This window comes from Uloborus diversus, chromosome 5, assembly GCF_026930045.1.
Source record: "Uloborus diversus isolate 005 chromosome 5, Udiv.v.3.1, whole genome shotgun sequence".
NCBI classification, from domain to species: domain Eukaryota; kingdom Metazoa; phylum Arthropoda; class Arachnida; order Araneae; family Uloboridae; genus Uloborus; species Uloborus diversus.
This window is the reverse complement of record NC_072735.1, coordinates 73,900,809-73,917,613: the sequence shown is the minus strand read 5'-3', so window position 1 is coordinate 73,917,613 and position 16,805 is coordinate 73,900,809. Positions and strand designations below refer to the sequence as shown.

Below are 16,805 nucleotides of genomic sequence, written 5' to 3'. Positions count from 1 at the left end.
CATGAAAATAGACCAATACACTTTAAATTTATTCACTTTGCTTTTTCACTTTTACAGTTATCAGTCATTGAAAGAGATAAGTTGCCTTTGAGTACATATCTGGCTGTTAAAATATCATCAGACCTGCAGATTGCCACTAACAGAACCAAAACCTTGTATGGTAGTGATATCCTAATTGTTGATCGCATGCTATATCATGTGTTAAAGTATGAAACTCAACAAGGAGGACTGAATTTAACTCATCGACAAGACAAAGACTTCATCCAGGTATTGTGTTTATGTTTGGATCTTAAAGAAAAAAAGTGATAATATTCTTAAATCCACTTTTCTTTCTTACTCTTAATAGAACAAATATTTGATTTTTGAAAACCATAGTTACAAAGAGATGCCTTATTATGTATCATTCCTGTATTAAGTATAAGATTTGGCCATTAAGAAATTTATATTATCTGCAATCTAAATTTCTTGCAAATTAAATTCTTTGTTCAGATAAGAAACATTTCTTCATATATTTAGTACTGAGTAAATATATTGCTTTTTAGACTGAGTAGCACAGATTTATTTACCACTACCTATGTACTCTGAATGAATTAATTTTGTTGTTCATGTTCAGTTATAAAACTTGTGCTGTTTACTGTCCGTTCTGGAAAGCAAAAACTAGCACTCAGGATACATCCCATTTTAAAAAGGAGCGATAGGTTGAGGATGGACACTTTCCACTTGCACTTACTATCACTGTCTTTTTTGATGCTACTTTGGAAGAAGTGCTGAATTCTTTATTTTGCATTTCGTGTTTGCGTTCTTTACCTTCCATGTTTTCACCCATATTTTGATAAAATCAGAGAAGATGGGAGGATTAGCATAAGAGAGAAAATCAGACAGTAGTTGAAAATTGAACATGTATTGCTAATATTGCTTGAAAATTAAAAATTAGGATGACAATTTATTATGACCTCAATATTCCATTAGCATTCTAAAAAAAATTCTAAACTTTTTAGTTTTTTCATTATACTTCTCAAGAAAAAAGAATTGAATCTTACTGTCTTTTATTTATTTATTTATTTTTTAAGAAATGTTACTATGATCATTGCAAACTCAGTCTGGACTATTGATTTTTTTAAATGATTCGTATGCCTTAATACATTTTTCTTATAATTTTTTTTTAATTTTCAACTTTTGAGTAATGATGTTCAAACATAAAATTGAAATGTTGATTGGCTTTAGAAACATTGCTTTAGTTTTAACAGTGTAGGAGTAGTTATGATAAGAGTGAGTTCTCTTCTCTCTATCAAAATTTCTGTTCATCAAATTTTATTCCATCAACCAACTACTGATCTGACTGTATTTGTTTACAAAGAAACTTCTTGTCATTTGAAGTGAATTAAATATTTTCTCATTTTTAGAGTCTTGTTGAATCTGCAAGCAAAATTTTAGAACCACGATACACTGACATGTGGGAGAGAATTGCAACTTTTACAGGAACTGGACCTGAACATTTATTACTAATGTTTGAGAAGTATGGAAAGACTTTGATTCAAAATCAAGAAGACACTTTTACAGAACCATTTGAAGTTGTAGCAAAAAATATGGGTAAGTTTTATATTTAAGAAATGATCGTTATTTTATATACAAAAGTTTTTGATCTAAAAATAGGATCATGCCTAGATTTTTCATCACAATAATATTATTAATCTTTTTGTCCTGAGATATTTTTTTTAATCTAAAATGCTGTAGTGCTCAATAAAATAAACTTTGCTTAAATAAAAATAAACTTTGTTATAACAGTGACAAATAGGCTTGGTAATTTTTTAGGGTGAAAAACAATTTTCACTCACTTTATGATATTTTCTCCTTATAAATTGTTTTGCTAATTTTATAATTTTCGAACCAGTTGTGAGTAAAGATTTTGATCATTAGCCAGAGTGTTTTGATGTGTTTCTTCTTTTAAAACAGTCTATAATAAAACTGATAAATTGTGTGCATTTTTTTTTCTTTTATTCCTCTCATAATCTTTTTTTTTTTTTTTTTCTAATAAGGTGTGGATTTTTCTGTTTGAAAAGCTGGAAATTGTCTAAAAGCAATGTTTTAATATTACTGGGGGGGGGGGGGGGATAAAAAAAATTTTAAAACTAATTTAGCATTATACTTTATGTATTAGTATTGTTCTCAACATTAATTTTCCATATTATCTCTTCTTATAAATAAACTTATTTTGGTATGACATAATTCAAGTTTCTTAATTATTTGTTTAAAAAAACCCAAAAATATTGTGTATCTAAAATGCAGGGTTGTTTGGTTTAAACCATATTTTAAACCGTGGTTCCAAAAATGTATTTTTTTTTTTTTTTTCAAAAATTTCCTTTTTTACCCCCCAAATGTTTTCATAAATTTTGCATATTAATGCAAAGAGTAAAATCTACTTAATGCAAAGTAACTAGCAAAGCTTTATGATAAATTACAGGTATAATAAATTTAGAAACATATTTTTTAAGGTAATGCAAGTTTACTAAATAATTTATTTTTTTCTTTTTTAAATCTATGCAGCTTTTCTATTAGGTACATAAATATACAAGGCAGACTAAATAAGTTTTTAAAATTACATAGGAAAAAATCCAAGTAGCTCTTTTGTAATTTTGTAATTATCATTATTTCTTTGCATTTCAAAACAAGCCAAAAAGCGTATTTCAACCAAAATTTCATATGCTACCTTACTTGCTAGATTATTTAAGATTTATTGAGATAGATTATGTACCATTGAAGCAATGCGTAGTGTAAAAATATCTTAACACTAGAATATTTAAATGACAAGGAAAAAACAAAAAACAAAAAAAAAAAAAAAAAAAAAAAGTGCAAGAACAGTTAGAGCAAGCATAAAATTGTGTTTATACCTGCACACTTTTTGCAACCCTGATAGATAATGCAGTCAGAGAAAATTTGTGGGAAAGTTTACTTTTCTGCTTTCATTTGAAGAAAAGTGCATCTGAAGACCATCGAATGCTGCCAGAAACTTACGGGAACATGCTTCATCGATTTCAACATGTGAATTTTGGTATAAATGTTTTAAAAGTGGTGATTTTAATACCAATGGCAAAGAGCCAGATGAACGGCCACAAAAGTTTGAGGATGCCAAATTGGAGGCTATATTGGCGAAGACTAGTGCCAAACAACTATATCGAACTTAGTTTATGCATTTGAGCCGAGCATTCCAGGAAAAATGGTCACAATATAAGGAGAGGCATGACAAGGTAATTTTGCACTATGATAATGCTTGGTCACTAGTCTTGCAGCCGGTCAAAACATACCTTGATACGTTGAAATGGGAAGTCCTACCCCACCTGCCATATAGCCTAGACATTGCCCCTTTAGACTACTATTTGGTTTCGTTGATGACGCATGCTCTTGAGGATCAGCACTTCCGCTCTTTTGATTAAGTCCAAAATTGGATCGACTCGTGGATCGCATCAAAAGACGCATCTTTTTTTCTAGATTCCATTCGAAAATTGCCTGAAAGATGGCGAAACGTATTGGCTAACGATGGCCAATACTTCGAAAAATAAACATGAAACCATTTTTTCACAATATTCTTTCACAAGTGTTAAAATTCGGAAAAAAAAAGGATCCTTTAAAACCTATTTGTACACCTGATATTATTCTCAAAAATGAGTTCTGATTTTACAGCTATGATCAATGCTTAATGCTCATGATTTAATTTATTAATTTGTTTATTATTTAGCCTTTGGTTTGGATACTGTATCTTCTTCAGAACTTTGGGCTCTTCCTTCTGAATCATCATTTTCAACAAACGCCACTTTCACCCCTGAAGCTTCTAAATTTGTTGACTTTAGTAACCATGAAGAAGGTCCAGCAGTTTTGATTCCCAAGTACAATAATTTTCCTGTCAGGAAAAGATTTTTAGATGATGTAACAAAAGCAATTGTGCCGATCAAAATTTTAAATGTGAAACCTGCTGAAGGTTTGTATTTTCTCTCTAAAACGTAATGATTTTGTTTTAATTTTAAATTTATATTTTACTTTCTTCAGAATTGTAGCTATTTTATCAACCACTAATTAAAAGTTATGTATCTAGATTTATGTTAGATAATCATTGTTTACTGTTTAACTTGTTCTATAATTTAATTTTCTGGGGAGTTCTAATATATATTTCTGATTTAAAAATTAATTGAATTAATTACTTATATTCTGTAGTTTTTATTTGTAATGCTATAATTATTTGTTTTAATTAAGCAATTCACAATGAAAACAGCTACAGTCGAACCTCCATATATCGAACTTCCACATATCAAAATTTTCTATACATCGAAATCCCAGCAAATTTCTATGTTCATTACATAGAAAAATTGTTTCTATATATCGAAAAAATCTCTATGTATCGAAATTTTTTTCGAGACATTCGTAAATTTCTTTTCCTCTTTGGATTGTTTGTCTCATGAATAATAAAGGTTAGGGGAGAAAATTATGTTCACTAAAGGTTGCTACGAAACTCATCAGCAATCTTGAGTTGAGGGGTGTATATAGATAGGTCGTTGTTTCGTTCTAGAATTCTTTAAATTCCCTCAAATTTATTTCAAATCTCTTAGTTGTAACCAGTAACATTGTAAAATCAGTTTCAAGTCATCCCTTTTGTCTGTTTATTATCGTTCGTAGTCGTTTCAGCTGCAGTAAAGATCATTCAAGTTAAGTAGATTAATTTTTTTACTTTTCTCTCGATTTGTCAAAACGAAAATCCCCTAATGTTGCAGATCAAGTTGAATTGCCGAAGAATGAAGATGTATGAAGGCGCAAAAATGTGATTTCTGTTATTTTTTAATTATTAACTTTCGTTTAATCCGATGCTTGTATAAATTAGAAATTACGTTTCAGACACGAAAATTAGCTTTGATTTTAATGTTTTAGAAGAGTTTTAGGATAAAATAAGATCGTTTCTATGTATCGAAATTTCTATGTATCGAATTTTTTTCCGGAATTTGCTACTTCGATATATGGAGGTCCGACTGTACTTCCTAATTTATGTTATTTTCAGGATTCATCAATATATATCATGATATATATCACGATACATATCCAATATTTATTTTGAAAATGTCATGATATTTTTATATTTTTGATATTTATTTTTTTAACTATGGTATTTTGAATATGAAAAATATATAAATCATGGAAATATTGTTCATTTTTTATTAAAAATAACCTAAAAGTTATCTACTATAGTTTTATGATATATTAATATATCAAAAATATATCAAATTAATATAATATTCCTTTTTTACTTGTCTTTTATATTCATAAAATTGTTAGTAATGTAACAATTTTAATTCATATTAAAAGTGCCTAGTTAAAATATTAAACATTGCTCACAAAAAAAGAAAATGTCTTATGCCTGTGCACTGACTAATGTATATTATTTATTTCTGGATCATATAATAAAAAATAGCTAACAGAAAAAACATGAGTGAAATTACTAATGCTAAATTAAATCCATTAAATTGTTGAAAATGTAAAATGAAATATTATATATAAGTAATGAAAGAAACCTTAATTTTAGGTCTACATATTGTAATTATAATATAAGAAAATAAATAGTGATTTGAGGATGCATTTACTATTTTGAAGACTTTAGTTTGCAACTTGATAATATCGGATGTCTATCATAGCATCCAATATAGCAACAAAGTATCTGATATTTTCGAAAATATCATGATATTTTCGAACCCCGGTAACTTTGTTAATGTTATTTCATTTTTTACTGCATTTTTGATACTTAATGTATGTGCTAATGAAATGTTTATGTTGTGTGCAAAAAATATTTATATTTAAATCGGTTATACATTTTGATTTTTGAAGTCAAATTTGTAAATCTGATACTTTTTCTAGCAATGAGAAAAGCCAAGGGAATGCAGACTTCAAAAGATTCAGCCATTGTGGCTTACATTGTGTACCCTACTGTTGGTCAAATGCTTCCTAGTTTTTATGACGCATCAATCAGGTACGCAGTTTTGTAAAAAAAATTAAACGTAATTTTTAACAAATTAACATGAATATTTATGAGTTAATACCTGCTTATATGTTAACATTTTCAGTTTTTATTCATGAAGTTTAAAACTCTTTTGAGTAAAATCACTGCGTAATTCTTTCTCTTAATTATAACTTTCTACTATCATATTAATTTCTTTCACCAAAGCCTTTGGTGGACAATATCTAGGCACCTTGCTCTTTATTCTTCCAATCAAATTACCTACATGTGTTATAGAATCCTACAAAATGACACTCCCAAACTGATTTAAAAAATTTACCACTATGATAGAATGGAGTCAAAAAAGTGCTATTAAGTCAATAAAGAGATTTTCGGAATTTGATTATGATTCCATTCCTAAAAGGAAGACTATGATTCGGAGTATGAATAAGCAAAATGTTGACATTATTTCATGGAAAGCACTCATTGGTGCTCATATAAGGGGGCAAGTGGGAACTCAAGCCCCCTCCTTTAAAAATTAAAACTTCCTTACTTTTAGTACTTCTTTTCCTTGCAAAAATGTAAAAACATTTTTTCTTCAGCCATTAATTAATCAGTTATTAAAAATGTTAAACTTTGATAATTCTAATCTGTACTGAAATCGGTTTCTATGAGGAAAATATCCTGCTAAACCATGGTAAAAATATCTGAGCCCCTCCTCCCCTTTTGAAATTTTGCATATGGACGCCCATGGGCAGAATCAGAACTTATTGTTTCATGATTTTCAAATAGTAGCCTAACCTTAAAATTAGGGAAAACTCCTCTTTTAATAGGGTTGTATGCATTTGAAATAGTTTGGAAAAAGTAGCTGTTTCATGCAACAGGGTGAATAGTTTTAAGAGGGGTCTTGACCTTCATTGGGTCTGGAACCAACTAGCCAGTCAACCAACCTAGTGGGGCCCAAAGTCTTTTTATGTGGAAATACATTGGGAATTTATGTACAAGTTTGTGTAATTATTTTGGAATTAAATCACATTTCAGTTCCAATTATAACTGAAGTTTTCTCTAAAAGTAATGCAAATAATTATGCATCATTAGTACACTAAAAGATCAAAAAAAAAAAAAAAATCATGATTCTGAATTTATTGCCATTTGTTGTTAAATGATGGATTAATATGTTGTGTATTTTGTTGTCAGCAGCAAAGTAGAGCCCAAAGGAATGTGACTCAGTTGTTCTAATTCATCAGAACAAATGTTGCTGATGGACTAAATTTTTGCATAGAATAAAAAGATGGAGGATGATTGTAAGCAATGTAAACCCCAGATACTCTGGAACTTAAGAAAAAATAATTTGTTGATAGGAATTTTGTATATTGATTAGTGTTCCAAAAGCAGTCATTACTGATAATAAGGTGAAGACTTCAGAGGGAGGGCACTTGATCTACATTGAGTATTAATAAAATGACTAGTACCAGCCTAGTTGTGTTCAGAAACTGTTGCTTATCATCTCCATAGGCGTAGGAAGCGGGGGAGCTGGGGGAGCTTGAGCTCCCTCTATAATATTTCAGACCGACTCAGCTCCCCCGGAAAAATTCTAACCGTATAGCTTTTTGCAGTACATTGTCTATCTCAAACCTGATTTAAAAAATGAGATCTACCTTTTTTAGGAATTTCCACATAATAACCAACAAAGAAAGGGGAGAGATTGAGTGGTCAGTACGGTCAGTACATTTGTGTTTCCCTCTTTTCAAACCTCTCGATTCCCGGAAGAAAAAAAGTATTAAAGACAAGTTATCTACATGTTTTCCGCCCTCTCCACTTTGAGCTCGTCTTTCGCAAGTGTATTACACATTACACTGTAGCTCAGTTTAATGTTCTTAGTTTTGCATGCCATTTGTATCTCACACTTCCTCTAAAAAGAGATAATCGTGAGCCAGTTTTGTATTTAAATATGAAGGTGCTCCAGACACGTATCAAAAAGAGGGTTTCTAAGGTAAAAAACATCTGATCTTCAGGACGCTATTTAAAGAATCTCCGGCGAATCCTTTTAAATTCGTTGATTAAAACAAACTTGCAAAATATGAAACGAAAGTTAAATTAAAATACTGAGTGGTCATATAATATTTTTGTTTGTTGCAATTATCAAAAAAAAAAAAAAAAAAAGAAAGAAAGAAAAAGAAAAAAAGAAAAGAAAAGAAAAGAAAGGGGATAAAAACTATGCAGAGGAAAAAAAGAAAAAAGTCCAATTTACAAACAAATTTATTTAGCATTTTTATCCATCGTTTTTTTCTCTTTTTTATTTTTTTTCATTTCTTCATAAAAAGTTCAGCCCCGATCAAAGAAAATTCTTTAGCGAGTTCTCAAAAGTTTAGCAATGTAGTTATAGAACAAAAAATAGTTCTAAACTAATTTTCGAGGGATTATGATCGTTTGTTTCGGGTGTTAAATTCCACGTTTCGATCAAAAGATACGATCAGATTGCGAAAATATCATTATTCGATGGTCTATCGAAACCAAAAGTGATCTTCTGTCAGGGGACATAGACTAAAAGCCTGATATACATATTCTTCGAACAAATTTTTAAAAGTCTATAAAAGTTATATTTATTATTTTTGATTGAAAATATTGTCAGAAGAAACAACCTAAATCAATAACATACCCAGAAATTTCTTTTGCGGATACATATCATTGCTGTGATTAAAAAAAAAAAAAATCCAGAACTATTCCACGGTAGAAACTAAAAAAAAAAAAACTTTTTATCCATTATTTTGTTATATTTAAACCATGAGGGATTGGTTTTTTCATGAAGTTAAAAATTTGCAAAGATAAATATAATTTAAAGAATTCTAAGGTATATTAGGTATTTATAAGATATTCTAAGGTAACAACACAGAAACAAAAATTCTCACTAATCAAAATCGGTAGTGAAATCTCTATTAGAATATTTATATAAAAAAACTTTAATAATTGTAAACACTGTTACGATGTTAAAAACTGCGAGTTTATTGAAAACAAAATTTTTTTTGAACATTTAGACTTTATGAAGTTACATTTATTCTTATTTTTTTTTGTTTTCTCAAAATTAAGGATTTTTTTTTTTTTTTTGGTTACAGATATGTTTTCATGCTAAAAAAAAATGCATGTGGAAGAGAGCACTTGAGCACTCCTCAAAATGTTTGAGGTTCTGGGAAACTTTTCATATCCATTTTCACGATTAAAAACGTTCCTTTTCACTTATTATTGTTAGAAAAAAGCACCAACAATCTTTCATAGTTTCTCTGAAATACTTTTACTAACATTTATCTGCACTATACAACGAACGTTTTATTTTAACACATTTCAGGCGCACTGTTTCTCTTCTCCTCTGTTTCTAGTTCTCATAAAAGAAAGTCTTCTAAATGCTACGCTGCAGAAGCCCTCCCCTACCTCCTAAATTATTAAAAAGCGTTGCAATGTTCGTTTTTAGAGAGCGATGTCCTGAAAATTCGCGGAAGAGAACCCATGACTGAACACCTTGCCCTCTACAATATGATAGATTATATAATATTCCGTTCAATTTCAAAACATTGCTATGCCTCTAACATTAACAAATATGATCTATCTCGAATAATTTTCGGAGAGCGACACCCGAAACTCCTATCTGATATCAAAAAAGAAGGATGAAAATTCAGTTTTTAAAACTACAATTTCTAAAACTTTAAGGGGAAGGAATCTTTTCCAATAACCTCATTGAGGAACGCTCTCTAAGACTTCAATTTCTAAAAAAGTCGTGAGAGCCCTAGAACCTCCCCCTTTCCCTGACATCATTGAAGACTGTCTTCAATTGCGTTTTTGGAACTTCAATTTTGAAATATTGGGAAAGAGATGTAAATCGATTGAGGACAATCCTTGAGTCATATCATTTTCCCTAACGTCATAAATATGGTCTGAATTCGCGCTTTAAAGACATAAATTCCAAAAATTTTCCAGGGAGGACATTCGAATATTTTCTCTCCTTAACATTACCAAAGATCGTCTAAACTACGTTTTTAGAACTAAGATTTCGGAAATTTTCCGGGGCTGAAGCCCCAGGACCCCCCTATTGATATGTGCTCATCTTCGAGAACGGACCGATCCCCTTCCAAAAAAACCAGAAGTTTTATCACCCCATTCTCCTCATATACTATTGAGGCGGTGAGAAGCAAGAGGATGTAAATGGCAAACTTAAAAATTTGGAGATAACCAGTACAAATAGTAGAGGAACCTTTCCTCTGTCTTGGGGTGAGAGATAATACTAGTAGCGCTGGTCGGTGCTGCTGTACAGCATGATTGAGAAAAAATATCAATGAAGGCTTACCTGAGACATTATCTTTAAACGCGTTTTACTCAAAACTTGAAAATATCCACTTACATCCCTTTGTTTCTCACTGCCTCAATTTATATGTTAGATATGATTGAAAACATTACTGGGAAAGGGAGAGGAAGACGAAAGGACCGACAATCATTTCAAATAAGAAAATTTTTTCAAGTGCTCCCCCCCCCTTCCCCGTCAAAAAAAAAAAAGAAAAAAATCTGGTGGCGCTACTGCTTTTTTCCCTTGGATCCCTATCATGAGCCCCAGCTCCCCCTACGTTTATATACTTCCTACGCCTCTGATCATCTCTTTTTGTATTTGCATTTTAATGAATTTTCATGACAACTTGTACTTTCCTTGCAACAGGGCTGGCTCTTTACTACACATAAAAGTTCAATAAGTTGTTGCCTTTCTTACATTTGCTTTCTGTTTTGTTAGCAGAATTTAGTCCTTCTGAGAAAGGACTAAATAAATGCTTGTGATGTTTTTGCTATTTTGTAACTTTTTTTTTCTTCTTAGACAACGCTTTGGAATATCTTTATCAGCTAATACTCCTATGGTGACAATCATTGCACAACCTGCTAATAAAAGTACAATTTTAGAAGATGAACTGAGTCATAACTTGCACTTTAAGTTCAGACTTCATGATGTTTTAGAGCATTCAAACCCACAATGTGCTTTCTGGGACTACTCTATTGGGTAGGTTCAAATATTTACATTTCCTGCAATCTTGATGATATGTCAACTGATATGTCAACAGATTGATATACAAATTTTTTTACATAACTTATTTACTGCTCAATATTGTGAAGAAGAAACTTTTTAAAATTATAATGTGAATGGGGTATATTTATTTTTAAACTATTGCACTGTTGAGACTCAATTTTACGCATTCCTTGAAACCACAAACAAAGTTTGTAAAATCAAAGTGCAACAAGAACTGTGTACTACACTGGTGTGCAAAAATTAAGGACGAGATGGTTTTTTCAATATAACTTTGTACAAAAGCTTTCCAAATCAACACATTTAATACCGTAAGATCGCCAATACGTACGGACATGTGTAATGTAAGCAACACTTATTAAAGAGAAATCAGAGGGATAAAAAGAAACTTTATTGAAAAAGTAGCTTGGAGCGCAATGCGACTGAAGGCCGAAACATCCCTGTGATGGGTGTCCAGCAAGAAACATCCGGTCTCCATCCCAAATGCTAGGCAGGTTTCACAGCATCAGCCCATGCTGAGAATGAGGATGTCATTGAGTTGTTGAGGCATTTCTGCCCATTCGTCTTGCAGCGCCAATCGAAGCTCCAGAAACGTTACTGGTGGTAAGGTACAAGCTGCCAAGTGTCTGCCGAGAAAAATCCCATACATGCTCGATGGGATTGAGATCCGGAGATCGTGCCGGCCAATCCATACGTTCAATATCCTCACTCTCTAAGAGCTGTTCGGCAGCTACTGTGCGATGACATGGTGCATTGTCGTCCATGAAAAGGAACTGCGGACCCATAGCGCCTCTAAAAAGACGCACATATGGAAGAAGAATCTCATTACAATAACGGGTCCTGTTGACTGAACCTGCGTCGAAGATGTGAAGGTCTGTACGACTACCAAGCATGATGCCTCCCCAAACGAGAACACCGCGACCTCCATACCTGTCCCTTTCAATGATGTTCGAGGGATTATTTCGGCTTCCCCGCTCTCTCCAGATGAGTATGCGATGAGAATCGCTACTCAGACTGAATCTGCTCTCATCTGTAAAGAGTACTCGTCCCCATTCATTGTCTCTCCAATTCTGGTGTTCCCGGCACCACAGAGAACGCCTTCTCCGATGGGCAGGCGTTAAAGGTACACACCGTATAGGGTGTCGTGCAAACAGACCACCACCGTGCAGTCTTCTGGCCACGGTAAAACGTGATATCGGTCGTCCAGTCACCTGTGTCGTTTGTCTAGCAATTTCTCCTGCTGTCTGCCGCCTGTTTCTTCTGGCCTGTAAGACAATATACTGGTCATCTGCGGGTGTGGTTCCTCGTGGACGACCACTACTGAACCCCCGCGGATAGCTATTCCCGTAGTTTGAAATTGTCTCCAAAGTCGTGAAACGATGCTGTAAGCACAATTCCGAACTTTGCAGCCACACTTGTCACACTGCGGCCTTCCTCCAACTTTCCAATGATTCGACCTCGGGGAAAAACATCCAGATGTCGTCTAACAGATTGATTATTCGCCATTTCTCGCTGAGGCAGCAACTCAGTGTGATTTTAACTGCTATACGGCGTGCAATCTCTTTGCCAGAAATACTGATCTTACACCGACAACATGCTTTATACTACTCAGACACTCCCCCATTACGTCTGCCTGCATATTTGCGCATTTGCTACCATACATCACCTTACTTAATCTCCTGATTGGTCTTTCTGTCCGCTCTGCCTCTTCGTTCAGCTGATATGCTAATTTTCGACTTCGTCCTTAATTTTTGCACACCAGTGTATATACAGTAAGCATTTTTATGTGGCAAGTTCTATCAATACAAATAGATATTTAATTTTTTGTTGTGCACAGTGTAAAAAATGTCTAAACACAAGCTTTAAAAAAATTAGACCTTAAGATCAAGGTATGCTTTCTATCTTTAAATAACATTATAACCCTGATTTAACAATTGTCAAGGGACTGGAAAAAGTTATCCTTATATCAATGATATCGTAAAATCGAGGAATATAGACGTACAGTGCAGTCCAGTTTGAACCAGTGAAATGTATCATTAAATCGAGGAAATCGTGAAATCCGGTGTTGTTAAATCAAAGTTATACTGTAAACTAATTTCTTTATGGAAACAAAACAAAGATAGATAAAGATGAAATCCCAATTTAACTGAAAGGAAATATCCTCTTGTCTGAGATTTTTAGTCCCAGGTGCTGGAATTCTTAGGAAAGAACTACTTTGACCTTATGTTGAGTTCGTGAAAAAGAGATTATTGATATTTCTAGTTCGTAAAAAGAATGAAAAATTAGCGTTTCAATAAAAGATTTTTCAGGACTAGCAAATAGTTCATAAAATTGTGAGCGTTCGTAAATTAAGGGTTCATAAAATATAGCGTCAACTGTAGTATCACTGAACATCCATAATATTTTGTGCATTTGCTTGACTTAGATCCAGAGGAAAGTGGTCCACTGATGGTTGCCTAACATTAGGAGGTAATTTCATCACAACCAATGGAGTACAACCCTATATAATTTGTTCCTGCTCTCATTTCTCCACTTTTGGTGTTCTTATGGATATCACAGACAAAGAAGTGAGTTTTCACATAAAATTGTATTTATATTAAAATAGGTTTTCATTCAAAACTTTTAAGCAAAATTTGATTTGATAATTAGTTTATGTATTGCTAATTTGCTATCTTAGGTTCCACAAACATCATTGTATGAAATGTGTCTAAATTTTATAAAAATCTGTATGTTGACATATTTATATCATTTTTCAAGTGTAGTTATAAATTACAAACATTTTCATCTATGCATGGACCTTGGTAGTTTAGGCCATAGTAAAAGTGATTTATTTGAATATAGGATGTAACCCAAGTCATTAAAAATAATGACGATTCTATACTATATGATGAAGCAGACTATTATATGATGAAGCAACATATATGCAGTCAAAAAATGTTTGTTCTTTTTTCAATTTTAGGATGCCTTACTAAAAACATCAATATATCAAATTAATTTCCTATTTGTTGCTTAATGTTTAAGATAAAAAGTTGTTGAAAATATTTCTCTTGTTTTATTATGAAACTAGTGGTACCCGCATGGCTTTGCCTGTAGTAGAAAATTAAAAGGTCTCTTAGTTTGCCTGTATATTTACAAATAATGTATGATGAATTTCTTGCCAATTGGCTTGCCCATGTTACGGTTCCACATTATGATGACTTGGTAATTTACTCCTCCATCTTATGATAATTTTGCTCTGGAAAATGTTCTTAAAATTGGAACAGAAAAAGAACAAAATCGAATTTTCAAAAGTCGCTTCAAGGTACACACCCCCATGCTACAAACTAACTCTGTGCCAAATTTTATGAAAATCGGCTGAACGGTCTAGGTGCTATGCGCGTCACAGAGATTCTGACAGACAGAGATCCGGACAAAGAGACTTTCAGCTTTATTATTAGTAAAGATGAAAATCAAAGTTTGCTTATATTGCTACAATTTCAAATGAGTAGAAAACATTCCTGCTTTGTTTGTTGGTTAAAAATAGGAGAAAATAAGCTTTTGCTGGGAAATGTAATATTTTTATGACAGATTAGTTGCATCAAATTAAAAACTACGCATTTTATACTAGTACTTTCAAGGCAGGAGACAAATTTGAAAAAAAAAAAAAAAAGGCTGCTTAATAGTTCTGAATCAGCTGTGTGATGTTATTTACTATTTATTTATTTATTTTTGTCTGCAGTTGTGAACATATAAAAAAATAAAACATTATTTTGTTACTTTTTTTTCCTGTTGTTAATCCCGTTCATTTGTTTCCCTTCCTACAGTATTTTATGGAGGAATCAACTGCTCAAGACGTTGTTTCCTACTTGGGCATTGTTATTTCTTTGCTGATGTTACTGGCAGCTTTTCTCATTTTTTGCTTGCTTAGAGGACCTCAGACAAACAGTAACAATATACATAAAAACCTTGTGGCCTGCATCTTCATTGCTGAGCTTTTATTCCTTGTGGCCTTAAAATTAAGGAGACCTCTTGTCCAGAGAGAGGTATGTATTTCTCTTGATTTATAAGTTTTTATTTTTGTGATTTTTTTTTAAAAACCAAAGCAGTCTTGATTATTTTAACAAATTCATGATTGTAATGCAGATGTGTTTTTTTTTCTGAAAATTTGATTCATAGTGCTATTGAATATTTTCGCGCTAGTTGCAGACAAAATGAGTTGTTTGTAGTGAATTTGTGATGAGCATATTTGCTGCATTAATTTTTAGTGTGTGAATCTTCTGTGTGTATTGCTAGAGACTTTTTATCATTTTAGGAAAAAGAGTAAAATTAGATTGTTTGATCATTTTGTTTTGTGTGAAGTATTCAAAAGTTTTTATAACACTTCTATTGTGTTAAGGATTTTGTATGAAATAATTGTAAAGTTATTTTTTTGAAATAACTCTTGAATCAATTACAAAAGGGGGGAAAGACCCATCTATGCTTGTTTCTGTGCTTGAATTAGCTCCCAATATTTTTAATATTTTTAAAAACTTGTTTCTCATTTGTAAAAAAATTATAAAAATTATTTTTCCTTTCTACAAGAAATACCCACTTCTCTTCCTACCTACTATTATTACTACTCTTCCTACCTACTATTATTACTACTCTTCCTACCTACTATTATTACTACTCTTCCTACCTACTATTATTACTGCTCTTCCCACCTACTAGGAAACTTTTGCCTGAAGTTGAATGCATATACAGTTGCATTATATTGTGCTAGTGATATCATAATATCTCTAGTACTATAAATTAATCTATGGATTTTGGGCAACTAATTTTAATGAGAATTATTTTAACTATGTATAGGTTTGTGGAAGACCTATGCACCACCAATTAATAAAATCTATTCTCTGTAACTACACACCTTTTCAGTAAGTCATGCAGTGAAGAAACTCTATATTCTGAATTGCAAAATTAATTGCATTTTTTCAATCCAAAGCTTTTAAATGATTTTTGAAGCAAGCAATAACACAGGGCATTGGAATTACTTTTGAATATGCAGCACTTCTGAATGATAATGATTATTACTAAGTTGCATATCTTGTGCTTTAACACTGATGCCATTGAAAAATTGTTCTAATGTGCATATCTGTATATATAAAATAGCTTGTCCTGACTGACAATCAATGCACAGCCAAAACTTTTGAGGCTAGAATATTGAAAATTGGAACATAGGTTTATTTTATAATGTAAGTGCGTGCTAATAAAGGATTTTGGGAAATTCCAATTTTAAGGGGGTGAAACGAGATGGGGAACGTTGCGCACTTATATGCGAAATTCTAAAGAACGAGTTCGAGTTCAGGGTCGAGCCAGGTATTGAAAAATTTGCAATTGTACGAGGGTTACGAATATTTCAGTCTCATCTATGTAGAATGCTAATTAACAGAGATATTAATAAAAAACTCAATATTACTTCTATGCCAAGAAATGGTCCGATTTTTTCGAGTTTTGTACCGTTGGAAAACCCATAAAAAATAATCATTTCAGAAATATCCGCAAAGACTAGAGCTGCGGACATCGATTTAATCGAGTAGGTTAATAAAGGTTTTAAGTATTTGGTAAGAATTAAGAAAAGAGAATTGGAACAACCTCTAGCATATACTATTGATCAGAGCCAGATTTAGGGGAGATCAGGTGGGGCTACTGCCCCGGGACCTCCACAACAAAGGGGCCCCCACAATAAAAGTTTTACAAAATATCCTAACTTTTACGGGTCAAAAATATTGGATATATACATATATATATGAAAATATTTGG

The 16,805-nt window shown here is 32.2% G+C and overlaps 1 protein-coding gene across 1 annotated transcript in view; it reads left to right on the top strand.

Annotated features, from left to right (window-relative positions):
• LOC129222971 (protocadherin-like wing polarity protein stan) overlaps positions 1–16,805 on the top strand; it is a 209,062-nt gene that overhangs the window by 165,094 nt on the left and 27,163 nt on the right. The window contains exons 20-26 of the mRNA XM_054857534.1: positions 58–267; positions 1,404–1,590; positions 3,734–3,973; positions 5,893–6,004; positions 10,824–11,003; positions 13,453–13,594; positions 14,831–15,049. Of these exons, the coding sequence (XP_054713509.1) occupies positions 58–267; positions 1,404–1,590; positions 3,734–3,973; positions 5,893–6,004; positions 10,824–11,003; positions 13,453–13,594; positions 14,831–15,049 (1,290 nt within the window). The remainder of the gene's footprint in view (positions 1–57; positions 268–1,403; positions 1,591–3,733; positions 3,974–5,892; positions 6,005–10,823; positions 11,004–13,452; positions 13,595–14,830; positions 15,050–16,805) is intronic.